The sequence below is a fragment of the Anas platyrhynchos genome, chromosome 2, assembly GCF_047663525.1.
Source record: "Anas platyrhynchos isolate ZD024472 breed Pekin duck chromosome 2, IASCAAS_PekinDuck_T2T, whole genome shotgun sequence".
In the NCBI taxonomy this organism is placed as follows: Eukaryota; Metazoa; Chordata; class Aves; order Anseriformes; family Anatidae; genus Anas; species Anas platyrhynchos.
In genome coordinates this window covers 50,939,212-50,953,882 of record NC_092588.1, presented here as the reverse complement: position 1 = coordinate 50,953,882, position 14,671 = coordinate 50,939,212, and the positions used below count along the sequence as shown (strand labels likewise).

Below are 14,671 nucleotides of genomic sequence, written 5' to 3'. Positions count from 1 at the left end.
GTTCTTAGCATCTTTGATTAATGTACTAAAATATCTTCTTTCGTCTTTCATGTCTTTTTTTCAGCTTTGTCTGAAAAAAATAAATAAATGTATATTTAGGAGGCATTGAGAAATCATTTTAATTTAAGCAAGCCGGTTTCAGTAAATATCTGAGAAGCCTGGTATGTCTAATTGCTAACCAAAATTACAGTCCTCATTATGTTTAGATCTGTATCTCTGTATAATCATTTAAATTTGGAAAAGTTTTGTAATTGTTAAAAAACAGTTTAAAAATTGCATTATTTTTTTCTTTTTTCCAGATACCTTTTTTAATCCCCAAATTTGAAATGCTTAGTCTTAAAGTTAACAATAGTTGCCATGTGTTCCTTTTTTGATGCAACACTAAGTTTCAGCTTATATGAAAGTAGGTTTTGTGTTCAATTTCCAAGGCATTGGAATTCTACAGTAGAACTGCATAATGTGAATTAAACTCAAATGACATTTCTTTCCTTCAGAAAGTTCAATTTAAGTCCTACCAATAGCTGATACACTTTCAGCACCTTTCACTATAGTGTAGATTTTATTTTTTGGATTACAGGTAGGAAGACTTTATCCTCTGAAATGTAGAGGTGTGGAAAAGGAATAATGCAACTTCAAATAAGCAGGAAATATGACTAATACCTCCAAGGAATAATAGAGTTCTGATGCAGTGCTAGCTCAATTTATTAGACTTGAACCCTTTTCAGCATAGGCAATTGAGCTGTTACGTATTAAAGAAAGCAATTTTAACAATAAGAATTAGAGAAAGCTTTTGGATTATAATTGTAATTGGAGTAATTTTTTAAAATTCGTTAGCAAGATGATCTCACTTATACAAATGTAAAACATATCACTCAAGAAGTTCTGTCAGGTTTCCATTGACCCAGGTGCTTATAATGTGTTAATTTACATCAGAGAAACAGCAGTATGTGGCAAATGGGCAGCAGATAGGATTTAGTTATTTTTCATTAGCACTTGGACTTTGATAAAGGGGAACAGAAAAGAGCTGCTTGACCTTTTAGTTCTTAAATTATTAAAGAGCAAATAGATTTGAGGTCTAGATGCTTGCAAATCTAATTTGTCTTGCGGAGTAAGGATGAAAAGGCATCTTGAGTTTGAAATAGCTCCAGTCAACGTAGCTCTTTCTTTAATGTATCTGAAGATGAATAGATGGCAGGCATTTAAAATGTAATATACAAGGAGAGTGCATGCAATATAACTAATATGAATTGCAGGAGGAAAAGGAGCATTTTAATGACAGGTTTGTCCCTAAAATATCTGCAGTCTTTAGTTGTAATCACTGAGTGAAAAATGAAAAGGATACACATCTCAACCAATACTGAAACAAGTCACATTACTTAGTCTGGTCTGAGGTCCTTCTTTCATTCAGTCCTGATACTATAAAAAAGGTAACAATATTCTGCTGAAAGCTGATGGCCAAATCCAAAACTTAGTGTAATATCTGTCCTGCCTCAGTGAGAACGAGGGATTCTTGTCTTTGCTGTCGTATTAGGCAGGTGTGTTTGGTTTCATGCCTTGCAAGAGCAGAAGTTTACATTACTCTATTTTTTTTTCCCCAATGCTCCAATTCTCAAACAGTATTTACTGTAGATTGACTGTAAATTAGTAGCTAGAGGAGTCAACACTCTCTCTTCAGAGTAGCTTGAAATCCTACTTCTAAGCAACTGTGTTTTGTTCTAGAAAATTAAATGCTAAAATCATGTCAAATGTTGATTTGGAAGAGAAAAAACATGACTGTAGCGACTGATTATTTTTAAGCTTAGATACTCCGTGGTTAGTTTTAACAGATCAGTTCTCATAGGATCACAGAAAGGTTGCCATATATTGACCTTCATTTACTACTCAGCATGGAATTAATCATCTAATGAAAATCTTTCTGTTAGACACGTAGGCTTCATTTTACAGAGCTGCAGAATGTACAGACGTTGGTCTCCAAGTGGGCCCTGAAGGCAACTGTTTGTCTCCATGGCTGTACCTAATTTTACTTATACACAGATAGATTTCTGCATGGGGTTCAGTTTCAGATTAAAACATCTAAAATTAGGTGTCCTTAGAGATTTCTCAATGTGAGATGAATATTACTACAGTCAGTGGAAAGCTAATCTGTCTAGACAGCAGACCTTAAAGACTCGACCAGCCAGCAGGTACCTTTTTGGGGGTCAACTGAACAGCTTTCTAAGCTCCACTGACTTTAATGGGAGTTTACAGATGTGTAGACGTCTTCATGAAGACACTTAAGGTTAATATTAAACACAATGTTGTGCTGGTTTTACCGTGCTGGGCAGCTAAACCCCACAATCGCTCTCTCACTCCCCCTCTTTTAGATGGGCTGCTGCCGGGAAAGTTAACATTCCAGCCAGACCCAGTACAAATGTCCACCCCAACGAAGGTCTAATTTAAGCACAATAAGAGGTAGTAAGAGCTCTGTTCGCTTCCTGGGCATTTTTTGTGAGCGTAGGAAGTGCAGTGTCTTCTGCTGGAGATGTTACGTCTTAAAAACATAGTGAATAGGGCTTGTTCTGTTTAACAAACAAACACAACCACACAAACAAAAAAGAAGTAAAAGGGCCAAGAGAATTGGTGATAATCAGGTACGAAGGCTCTGCAGACCTAGCTTTGTGCTGTCCTGGTGTATGACTTCTGATTTGTGCATCATTACATATTACTATTAAGGTCATCATCAAAACATCATTGCAGTCCTTCATTTTTTTTCCATCTGTAGCCATACCTGGGTGTTGATAACTGGGTTTCCCCAGACAAATCAAAACACAGCAATGCCACTCCTGTAGAAATGATCTTTCGTATCCAAAGCTGTCGCACCTTTCTCGGTGTTGCATTCCCTCTCTCGTCCAGTTCTAGGGCTTGTAGCTGTACAAGCACATAGCATTGCCTAAGCATGCAAAGGCAGTGTGAGGGCAGCGGCGTTATGTTAGGCAGGTCATGCTCTGAGTCAGTAATGTGGCAGTAAAGAGTGCAGGGGCTTAGAGACACCCATGCCACCGCTCAGAGCAGCTGAGGAAGCGGAGCCCCAGCGGGTGCAGGAGCACAGTGGGCATGAGCTGGCGTGGTGACTGTACAAAGGCAGCTCTTTTATTTCTAAAGCAACTTTTCCTTCAGAAGGGGAATAGGCATGGTTGTGCTTATATATGACTAGGCTTAATGAGCCCTGTTTGGTCCATACTGACCCACGGAGGCCCAGCACGAGCATCCTGGTACTTTGGGCATAATGATGCGTCTGCCTGCAGATGGTGGAGTGGGGACAACAGGTCAGCAGGCTGTGTGGCTGTTTCCTCATGAAGGAGCATACCCTACCCAGAGATTGCTGGGTTTTATGAATTAGGGACTTGAAATATCATAAATTGTATAAATAAAGTAAATGTAGCTGACATGCAAAACTGTGGACGCATTGTCGCTTTAACATCAGTTACTTGTACTGACTTGCTTATTCAGATTTGAGACTCCAGGAGACAAGTAATGATTAAGAATCACTGGTCCCCAGTGAAGCAATAAACTCGCAAGCAAGTCCTCTTTAGAGACATGGACTTCCCAATTCACAAATCTGAAAGCACTGACTCAGACTTTTATAGCAACTGCAAGGGTATAATGATTTCACTGTTTGCATATACAGCAGAAATCACTATTTCTTTGTTCCTGCTTCAATGTCCACCGCACCTTTACAGTGCAGAAGAATGGACTGTTCCCTCTAGGTCCCAGTACAGTGAAGCATACAAGTACAGACTGAATTGCTTTGCCAAATGCAGAAATGCTTAAAAACATGGTTATCACTAAGATATGTTAAAAGTGCTTTGCTGAGTGAAAATAACATCCATCAAGAAGTACTTCGTTCTTGCTCAGGAACAGTCAATATGCCACCAAAATTTTAAAAGACTGTAATTTACTCTGTGTGCTTTTATAAATAGTTATAATGTCAACAGTTAAGAAAACACTGTTGCCTGTCTCTTTGTAGTTTATTTATTCATTATTATCTTATTATTTCATTTTATTTAGAGAAGATAAACAGGTTAGAAGATGGATTCTATAGCTTAACAGTTATTTCTGTGAACAAAATAATACTTAATTCTATGCTATAGCACTAATCAAGAAAGCTTTTTCTGTACAAGAGAGTTTGTCAAGTACAAGAGAGAAAGTGTTCTGTGCATTTGCTGTATGAAGAGCTGTGGTGTGTATGGATAACTTTATTTTTGCAAAGCAAAATGCGCATATCTGAAAGCATGAATCTATTCCATAAATTCATATACGTGAATACCAAAATGACATTTTCTTCCACTGTCCTTTGCTTTTAAGAGGTATATATCCTTTTTCATGAGTACTGGTATTCTATATTATGGTCTTAGAATGAATCGACTACCCATGTCTTAAAATAACCCAGATTTTTGTTTGTTTTCTTTCCTTTCTGCACTCTTAGTGTTTATCAAATAGTTGTTGAAGAGGAACGCCCACGGAGGACCAAAAAGACAACTGAGATCCTGAAGTGCTATCCAGTGCCCATTCATTTCCAGAATGCCTCACTTTTGAATTCCCAGTACTACTTTGCTGCGGAGTTTCCAGCTAATGGTTTACAAGCGGCTCAGCCTTTTACTATTGGTGATAACAAAACCTACAGTGGTTTCTGGAACACTCCTCTTCTTCCTCATAAGAGCTACAGCATCTATTTTCAAGCTGCTAGCAGAGCCAATGGGGTAAGCCTTATTGCAGGTGTGGTTTTATACACTACGTAAGTGAAAGTAGATGATTGGTGCCAACTAGCAAGGTGCCCAGTGTAATTGCTAATGAGAAAATGAAGTAACCGTGAAATTTAACACACCAAATTTTAAAACTGACAGTTTTCCTGACACGGTATTGCTTAATGATTAAAGGTTACGGGAAAGAGGAGGGGAAAACAGCACATTTTTGTCAATAGAGAGCAGGCAAAGCAGTGTGTTATCATTCTGTCATTATCTAAAAGCTGTCCAATGAACCTGGTTGATCAGCTTTTTTTTCTTTCCATTTTCTTTTTGTTTTCTTGCTTTAAAGAGAAGAGTATTGTGATTCCTTTCGTTAAGTTTAAGCCAAACTTGATTGTGGGTTTTAGCACATCTGTCTTGGTCTGTCCAACCCCATTACATTAGCTTATAACGTGTTCAGCTCCCATTTTCTCATTTGGTTGCCCTGACTGAATTAGAATTTATTATTATTTTTTTTTTACCCTTTCTGCAAACAGTAAAAGAAAAATAAGTAGATGGAACTGAAATGAAAAGTTTTTAAAAAGGCCTTCACAGATCATGTTTCATCAGGCTAATTCTTCCTGGAATTGTTTTTCATTTCCTGCACAGACCTACCCAGAGCCCTTCAGTTCTTGATAAGTTTTGGCTGTCTGTGCTGACAGCCTGGAAATGTTTTCTGCCAGAAACCATAATGGTCCCTCTTTCACAGTGCACTGACAGTGCAGAAATGTGAAACACCATTGATTATTTTTTCTTTCTAAAATTGTCTAGCATGATGCTTAGAACTATACTTATCTGTAAGAAAAAGAAAAATCTCCCAAGGTCATTAAGTTGCCAAAGGAAAAAGCTGAACGCTTGTCTGTGCTTTTGAGAATCTTTCATGTATTTTCTACTTTCAGAGGAACGTTAACTGAAATGTTTATGTAACATCCTGAAGCAGTATTTGTCCATACCATGAAAGCACATTGGAGTTGCTTAATAACCAGTTAAATACGTAATGAGGAACATAAAATAAACACTTCCCTCACATTTTATCAATACTTTCAAGAACAGAATCATGGATGAATTTCTGTGCTTAGAAACAAAAGATGTGACCTTTTTCCTCTTTATTTGACACAGGAAACCAAAATCGACTGCGTCAGGGTAGCCACAAAAGGTATGTTCATATTATGTCATGTATTCTGTATTCTGGTCTGTTGACCTTTCCTTCACATGGTCTTTGCAAGCTTCCAGAAATGTTTCTATTGCTAAAAGGCATCACGAAACCTATCCCAGAATTTTAAAGGATTCATTTGCATCTCTAGATGAGATTTAGGAAGTTTGTTTGTTTGTTTATTCTTAATAATAAATGTGTTGCTAGTTTTTAGTTGTTTACTTGAACATGTATTTTTTAAATATATTCTGTGGGTTTTTATATGATCTCACAATAAACAGTTTGGAAATTTTTATATATAACAGATTTGTAAAATTGCCAATTACGGCGTGCATACTAGCTGCATATTCATTAGTAGTGAAAATGTTTTTTCACCCCTTACTCATAAGCAATTATCTTATCTTTATTGCTTGATAAAAGAAAAATGGAGAAATCATGTTCTTCATTTTCATGGTACAGAACAGCTCTGTTTATTGGAATGTCAGCACATCATGCTACCATTTATGAGACAAGTTGGTATAATTGAGGTAGTGTCACTAGAAGGTTGATCCCCAAACAGGAAAGATAAACATATTGCTGATACATTTAACTCTGAAGGCTAGGAACTTGTCTGTGATTATCTTTGTAGTCTCATCTTTTTAGCACCTCTAGCTGGTGCCAGCTTCAAGGCATGAAAAAGAAGTGCTGGAATAGTATGGTTGTGTGGAGATTGTAGCAGAGGAACAGGAAAGGAATTACTGCTGAGTAGGAACAGATAACGCTGCCATGCAGTTTGGGCACCTGGTAAGAATATGACACCAAAAAAATTCATCCCTGTGCCAGTATTGCTTTTGGGAAATCATGCGTGTCCCCTAGTGACTGTCCTTAATATAACTGGCTCCTCCTTGATTCCCTTGACATGCAGACATCACGATTCTCCCACCTACACTATATCTAAATATGATGGATGAGGATTTCTTTACTTAAAGTAACTGAAATGTTAGCATGCAGTTGCCCCTGTTGAATGGCTGGATCTTCCCCAATGTGACAATGCACTTTTTGTGTCTCTTCCTATTTTTTTCAAAAACAAAAGGAGTAGTTTCATTTCTAATTTACTAACTGACTGCTTATTAAAACTTAGCCAGCTTTCAAATATCTTCACTAACCTAATAAAACATAAAAATGATTAATTTCAGGTTAAAATGGAATCCTGTGTTGTTTTCTGGGAGTTTCAGTGTTACCAGGAATGGATTACATTACCTCACAAACTGTGATAAGTGATTAGGGAATGGGTTTTAGATTATTTGAAGATTTGTATTCCTAATCACTAATGGATGTTCAGCTATTTCAATTACTTGACTGGCTGAAAAATCTTACTCTCTCATTTAAGAAGTGAGGGTAACTTCATGAATTGGAATAGCTTCCATAGCAACAAGGTAACACGTTTGGCAATGGAGATGTGAGAAACGCAGCTTTTATTTCAAACAAATCCCCGTACTTTTTTTCTCTGAAAGCCTGTTTCAGAATTTTTCATAATACCTTTTTGAAACCTTTAAAATAATGCAAGTGGTTGTTGTGAGAACATTGAAGTCAGAAGTGTCCTCAAAGGCATTTATAGCTCCTGGTGCTAAACTTTCTGGGTGGGCTTCTGTAAAGCACTTATCATCATGCTTATAAACCAAATGTCTCTATTATATTTTTAAATTATATATATATATGTTTAAATAAAATGTAGACTGTGACATATTGTAATACAATATTAATCATACCTATTTGCAGAGGTTTTTTTTTCCCTGTGGATCCCACAGAGAAAAGCAGACTTCTGTCCCCTCTGTGGACTTACCACACATGGAATAGAAAAAGTAGCAAAAATGCTTACTGTCTGTAGGTCAGAAGTCACCACATCCGCCGTGGTGTCCCGTTCTCAGCCCCCTTCTGTCCACATTCACTCACCACCACCTTTTTAGAGATCATATAAAAATCCTGATTCCAATAATTGTGATTGTAATTTAGGATCAGAATATTGGGTTTTGTTTTCCTCCGGCTTCTGCTAAAGTCACAGGGAACCTTTGCCACTGACTTTGTTTGGAGAAGCATCTGACAGCATATTCTGATGATGCAGAGCCTTGTGTTCTTAGTTTTCTATAGAGAAAGCCTTCTAGGACCTCTGTGAGTATTTGGTGTATATACAAATGTGGAGACTGCAGGGTTTCCACTCCCATTATTTTTGACAAGATAATTAAACAAACAAACAAACAAAAATCAAGAAGAGATTTTCATACCAGTGGTAATAAAGGTTGTCGTATTTTGCTTGAAATATGGCTTTCATATACCTACTCTTTCTTCAAGCTAAATGATTGTAAAATCTCAGCAGACAAAGTTGAAAACATTCCAAAACCCCTCCAAGTTTATTGCTATCAACTTTGTGGTGTTTTGTGATTTATATTAAGACTATATTTCCTGATATGACTTACAACACTGTCTGGATAGAGACATCTTGGTTATCTCCTAGGATTTCAGTTCTCAAGAGGGAGACATTATTGTTCTAATTTTGCAATATTGGAAGGCTTTCATTAATTATGAGAGAGAAAAGGATATTATAATATTTTAAATCCAATAGCAACAGTACTCTAGCAGCTACTATCAACACTGCATTTCAGTGTTGCAGAGGGATATTTCAAAATATTATGCAGCAGCAGTTTTGAGTTTAATTGTCTGCAGATGGTAGATGATCTATTTTCCTCACTCGTTGCCACATTTCTAATAGCACCCAGGCTGTTCTATGTAAATTAGTGATCTTTCATATAATTTTCTCCTTAATTTTCCAATATTTTTTCTTTGCATCATTCTCCAGCTGCATCATGTTGGATCTGACCTTTTAATTTTTTTTTATATTTCTTAATATATATGTATCATAGTGTGCTTAACCATTTAGAGACAATCATAGAACTGCTGGCAAACAAAGAAATCTAGTACTTTATTACTGTGAGCCATGCTAATAGTTACATGTACCAGTCAGGGATTGTTAGAGAAAATTCAGAATACTCAAGGCACACAGACAATTCGGGTTTTTCAGCTTTTTCTTGTCTTAGTGGTAAAACATGAACACATGTAAAACTTGGACCTCAAACAGTTGCATGCACACCTAACTCAAAGCATGATGACTGTCAGTGGTCCTTCTGTGTAAGCTGAATGTTAAGTACATGGTTAGTGTGTGCATTTTCGGAATAAAGACCTAAACAGGTAGAACGGAAATGAATCTAAGCTTGCTCAAGAACATGTTACATGAAAATTACCTTAACAAGAAATATAGGAAAAATATATGAGGAAATAAAAAAAAGAGAGAGAGAGAAATTATTAAAAATTACACAGAGAAGTTAAGATTAGAAAAATCTGAATAGGCAGATAATTTTCACTTAGAAAGCCCAGTGCTGCAACTAGTAAAGCCAGACAGTCTCCAGTTTCCTCAAACACGTTATATGTAAATAATGTGCTTTGAGTCCTCTTCCTGTAAGTCACATACAAAAGCTCATTAATTTGCAAAATAACCAAACTAACAGCAACTGAGGATGAAAAGGAACTTGTGGGTGTTTTTTTTTCTTTTTCTTTTTTGTTTATAAGAAGTTCAGACAATAAACTATTGACCAAGATTCTTCTTGCTGGCCTAGCTTCAGTCTGGCTTTTTTTTCCCTCATGCATGCTGACCTGGAAATCTTCCTTTGCCTTAGCTGCGATAATCGTGACTCAGCTTACAACACCATACATTCGCATCGCCCCTGCTGCAGGCGACGACCAACTAACAGGTCAGATGTTCAAGTATAGACAAGTTATCATGCCCATTTTTGTCTCATTTTCCTTGGCTCCTTTTTCCTCATGATTTCTTCATTCTCTGCTCATAAATAGTTCTCTGTGTTAAAAAGTTTCTTTTTGTTTGGAATTTTTTTCTTCGGCTCAATTAAATAAAATTGTGTGCTTGGCACCAAGACATACACACACATCCCTGTATGTACAACTCCGCTGCATGTTTCCATTGTGTGTGTGATCTGTGGAATGTTCCTTCAAGCCTGATTTTGTAAAGAGATCTAGCCTTGCTCCATCCATAAATTCAATCACAGTTTGAATATAGACATATATCTGTGTGCCTATTTTTTTTCTATGTTATTAGATCAAGACACAAGAATATATAAAGCATTTATTTTAGGTTCATGAGTTGCATGTGTAAGCTAGGACAAAGATATTGTATTAATTATTTTTTCTGCAGTGTGTTGGGAAGGTCGTATTTTCTGGCAGCATTTCAATATGCATAAAATTAAAAAAAAAAAAAAGTAAAACAGACTCCCTCATAATTATGTCATACATGCATTCTAGGCTTAAAGCAAAATAACCTGCAATGTAAGACATAAAAATGAACAAATCTGTAAGGTTTTTAAGTCTAATTGTCTAAGTAAACTTAGTACACAAGTGACACAATTACTGTGGGCTCAGTGTGGCTTGAAGGCCAGTTCTGAACGTATAAAAATCTTTATGAACCTGGGGAAATAATTCATTTTGTTGGCGAATAAACACACGTGTAAAGCTTTTCTGGGATTTGCAAGCCTTTTTATTTTCAAACAGAAGCAAAGGGCACTAAAATAATCTCTAAGATCTAAGGTGAGTTTAATGGAATATGTAGGAGGGGAAGTTAGACCTAGTCCATCAGCATTTAGCATATGATAAAATCATTGCCCTTTTCAGGAATACTGGCATAGTTACTTGGGGAGCATGTAAATATTGCTACAGGGGCATCTGAGGGACAAGACGAGTTCAGATCCTTAGTTATTTGGATACTGCAATAGTCAACAAGAGACGGGTAAATGATTCGACCCAAGAAAAGAGGATTAGTGGCATGCTTACTATAACTTTTAGTGCTGTGATATGGGTTATAATGACTAAGCTGAGTGATACATAACGCCCAAGTTGCTATATCAATCAGGACAAAATTGTTGCATGTTTAATAGTATTATGTAATAACATATGAACTAACCAGAATGAGATACGTTGATTATGGTAGGAGGTACTAGCCTGTTCTTGTTGGTGCTCTGTCAGAAGCTCTGTCCACGTACATATTTATAGCTCATTTTTTTTACTTGCAAAGTAGAGCTTTGAAGAGGCAAATAGCATCCCTTATGTATCCTTGAACTTCAGCAAGTTTTGTTCATCACAGGATTAAAATAAGCTTATAGGTTTTTGCATATGGAGGATTAAATATTTTTCTTCTCTATCTTCTTCCCTTTTTTCTTTTTTTCTTCTTTTTTTTTTAATGCAAAATTGAGTATCAACAGGGACCCCCAGAAACAGACCTATTCCTCAAGAGGAGATTGTCTATGGTAGTTAAAAAATGAGAGAACAGACGTAACAGCTAGCATAGGACATCTAGCAATGTATTTGCTTTGTCACTGGTGGTTCATAGCATTGGCACTTTGGTTGTCTGTCAGGTCTGTGAATTATTTATTTATTTATTTATTTATAAATAAATATATCTATTGTACCATAGACTATTTTTATATAGTGAAAGATAAAGTATCGAACAATTGCAGCAAAAAGCATTCGGAGCTGTCTGTGAAATGTATTTAAAAGACCATGTGATGAAAAGGGAAGCCTCATCCTCCTCGGTTGCTGTAACTTTAATAAGGAGTGAAGAAACCTTTCACCCAGCACATGTGGTTGTTCCCATGACAATTCATGCTTTTCTACAGAGACATACTGGGCAGGGACCCCTCATTCAGGCTTTCTGAGTTGAGGATAGTCACGGTATCTGCAATGTGCTGGAGGAACCCAAAGATTTTCTTAAAGGAGATTCACACATGCTGGAGTGGGCATGAGGGAACAGGGAATGATGCACATCCTCCCAACATGTTTCTCCTACAAACTCACAGACTGTGGAAAGGATCTACGTGTAAAATGACTTCTTTATGTGGAAATCATAGGACTATTGCCAACTGCAGTTACTACAAGGCTTACAGCTGTAACTGTTAAATAACATTACAGGGCATTTTCTGTTTAATGTCTTTTCCTCACCTCTTCACCCAGCACCAAAGTTTGGGATCAAGAAATTGCTTTTGTCTTTTAGCATTTGAGGAGGTACGTAATTGGTGGTGGAGAGGGCAGGAGAGGGATTTTCTTTCTTTTTTTTTTCTTTTTTCTGGTGGGAAGTTGATGTTTCTTGCATAATGAAAATTTAAAATCTTGGCTGCATTCCTGAATGTTGTTACCGTTTTTGAAAGATCTCCCTTTTCAGAAAATCATGGTAATACAGCTTAGCTTTCAAGCCAACTCACATGCACTTCCTCCTTCATCTACTTACCCTGGCCCTTACTGATGCAATTTATAAACAATGCATTATTAGTTCCTCTTTGTCCTTCTTTTCTCCCTCCTTTACATATAAAAGTAAGATGACTTCCAGCTACAGGATCACCTGCTATTTGCCCTAAATATCTTGACAGCATCTCCTTGATTTAGTACTCCGTTGGAGGCTGTAACAAGGGGAAGCTTTTAGCATCTGTTGGCCAAAAGAAAAGACTATGTATACAGGAAGCATAACAGTCCTTGCAATACAGTCTCCAAGTTTAAATAAACAAACACAATTTTACTCTATGGTTAAAAGTATTTAGAGGATTAACAAAGAAGTTGTCACTTATAAGAGACCGTATGATCTTGACTTTAAAATTGAATCATAAATCTATGGTTCTGAGAAAGCTGAAAGCATCTGCATTTTGCTTCACTATTTTCTAAGAGACATTTCATGTAATAGTTTTAAATTGTCCATATTTGGTATTCACTTGGCCCTCATCTATTTTGTTCTGTCTGCATTCTGATAAAATAGCATGCTTGGAATTGTGATTAGGATGTTCATTCTTTCAGGCATTTTCTTAATTGTTGAAATATGTCTGAACTACTTATATTTAAATTAAAGTATTTCCATTTGTGATTTACTGGAGCAGCCACCACTTTGCTAGATATTATTAAGACTGATTTCCATAGAACGCCCTTTTTACTACCCATTGTTAATTACACATGCAGCTGGAAGTGGGAGCTCTGTGCTATACAGTCTTCATAGATAAAATTCTTGGTACAAATCAGATGCAAAACATGTCAGAAATTTTGTAGAATGACCAATACTTAAGAATTTTAAAGATTTTTTTAAATGATACTGACAATCTTAAAGCTTATATGAATTTTACCCTGCATACCTTAAAGTCTAAATGAGCAGCATTTTTTATAACCATGTTAAAATCAGTCATAAAATAATTCTAATTGGTTTCTCCTCCTTTACAAAGTTAGCTGCATAATAAAATACACAGATTTCTTCAGATATGAATTCAGTATGTGAGATGTATTGCTATAGTCTTGGTCAGATTTTGTTATCAGCCATTTTCCAGCCAAATTCCAGTGTAAAATTGAAAAACATCAACTGAAATCATTGATTGATTAAATTTCAGCCTCATTTTTTTCCCCTCCAGATTTATTACTCCATGTCTCATCATAAGTGAAAACAGTTTCTTTATTAACACAAAAACAACAGCATGTATTTGAGAAGGACCATTTTTCCATTTATCTAGTTTGTTGGATAGAACTGGGGTAATTACTTGATCGGTATTTGTGGCTTCTCCTTTACGATGTAATTTGAGGTACAGCAGCATGGGCTGGACAGACATTCACATTCATTTTTCTCCATCCTGAACCATGTAGCCCTGACTTAAATGTATTTGGACATATGGAAACTGGAAGTGCTGCTTTGGGTAACTGAGAATCCAAGATTTCCTAGCTGACACTGCAGTGCTGTTTGTAATAACAAAGCTACGTGCAGACATTTCTTCAGACTGAATACACAGTTTTAGGACCTTATTCTTCTCTTGATACTTCTGATCATAATTTACATCAGTGGGAGTTGTGCATTGTTATTGAAGGGAGAGCAAACACCTGTATGGTGTAATGCCAAAGCCATATTACCGTGCCATTGCATGGCTGAGTGACAAGGAAAGCAAGGAGATATGGATCTGACTCTTCAAAGTGAAACTCCAGGCCTGTTATTACCTTGTAGCCCCAGCATTTGTTGTACCAGTTGTTCAAGGATCCTGATCCTCCTGCTCAGCTGGGCAGAATGTAAAGCAAGAGGAAATCTTCCCACTTTCTGCAGCAATGGCTGAATGCATTTCAATGTGCCTGAGTGTCACTTGTGATTTATTGCCCATTTTTGTTCTTTTATGTGTTATATTTGTCATTTTTGCAATGACAGTTTCATCTATAAAACAGTATAGTTACAAGAAAATGTTAAGAGGATACAGCAGTGGCATGGGAGCTAGTGTTTCCTTCTCTCCTTTTTTTTTTTTTTTTTTTCCCCTAGTACATTACAGAGTCAAATGTCAGGTTTTCTGTTTTTAAGACAGTGCAGCCAAAGCAGCTCAGATTCTAAATGTAAGTACATTTTCCATAGAGCAGATGAGGAAGAGCTGAAGTTAAACAGTTACACAGAGGGTCTAAAAATAATTCTGATAACTATTCACAAATGCTGAAACAACATTTAATACAGTCCCTTTCCAGCTGCAGACAGTAGAGAGCCTGAGCTGATTAGAAGTCAGTTACTGATGTGATTCTATTAGTGGTATTAAGTACTCCTGTTCATATTTTACAGTAATAAGAATTTCTACAAGTTTTTCTGAAAATTAGCTGACAGCCTTAGTTTTGAATGTGTTCGAATCATTACAGGAAAAACAAAGGCTCTAACTGAGGATTCAGG

General features: G+C 36.6%; 1 protein-coding gene across 14 annotated transcripts in view; it reads left to right on the top strand.

Annotated features, from left to right (window-relative positions):
• Positions 1 to 14,671, top strand: part of PTPRM (protein tyrosine phosphatase receptor type M) — a 472,980-nt gene that overhangs the window by 282,311 nt on the left and 175,998 nt on the right. For 8 of the 14 annotated variants that reach the window (XM_027452030.3, XM_027452024.3, XM_027452023.3 and 5 more), the window contains exons 12-14: positions 4,466 to 4,739; positions 5,883 to 5,919; positions 9,624 to 9,698. In XM_027452030.3, coding sequence (XP_027307831.1) covers positions 4,466 to 4,739; positions 5,883 to 5,919; positions 9,624 to 9,698 — 386 coding nt within the window. The remainder of the gene's footprint in view (positions 1 to 4,465; positions 4,740 to 5,882; positions 5,920 to 9,623; positions 9,699 to 14,671) is intronic. The other 6 variants (XM_027452028.3, XM_027452032.3, XM_027452029.3 and 3 more) reach the window with 1 other exon arrangement.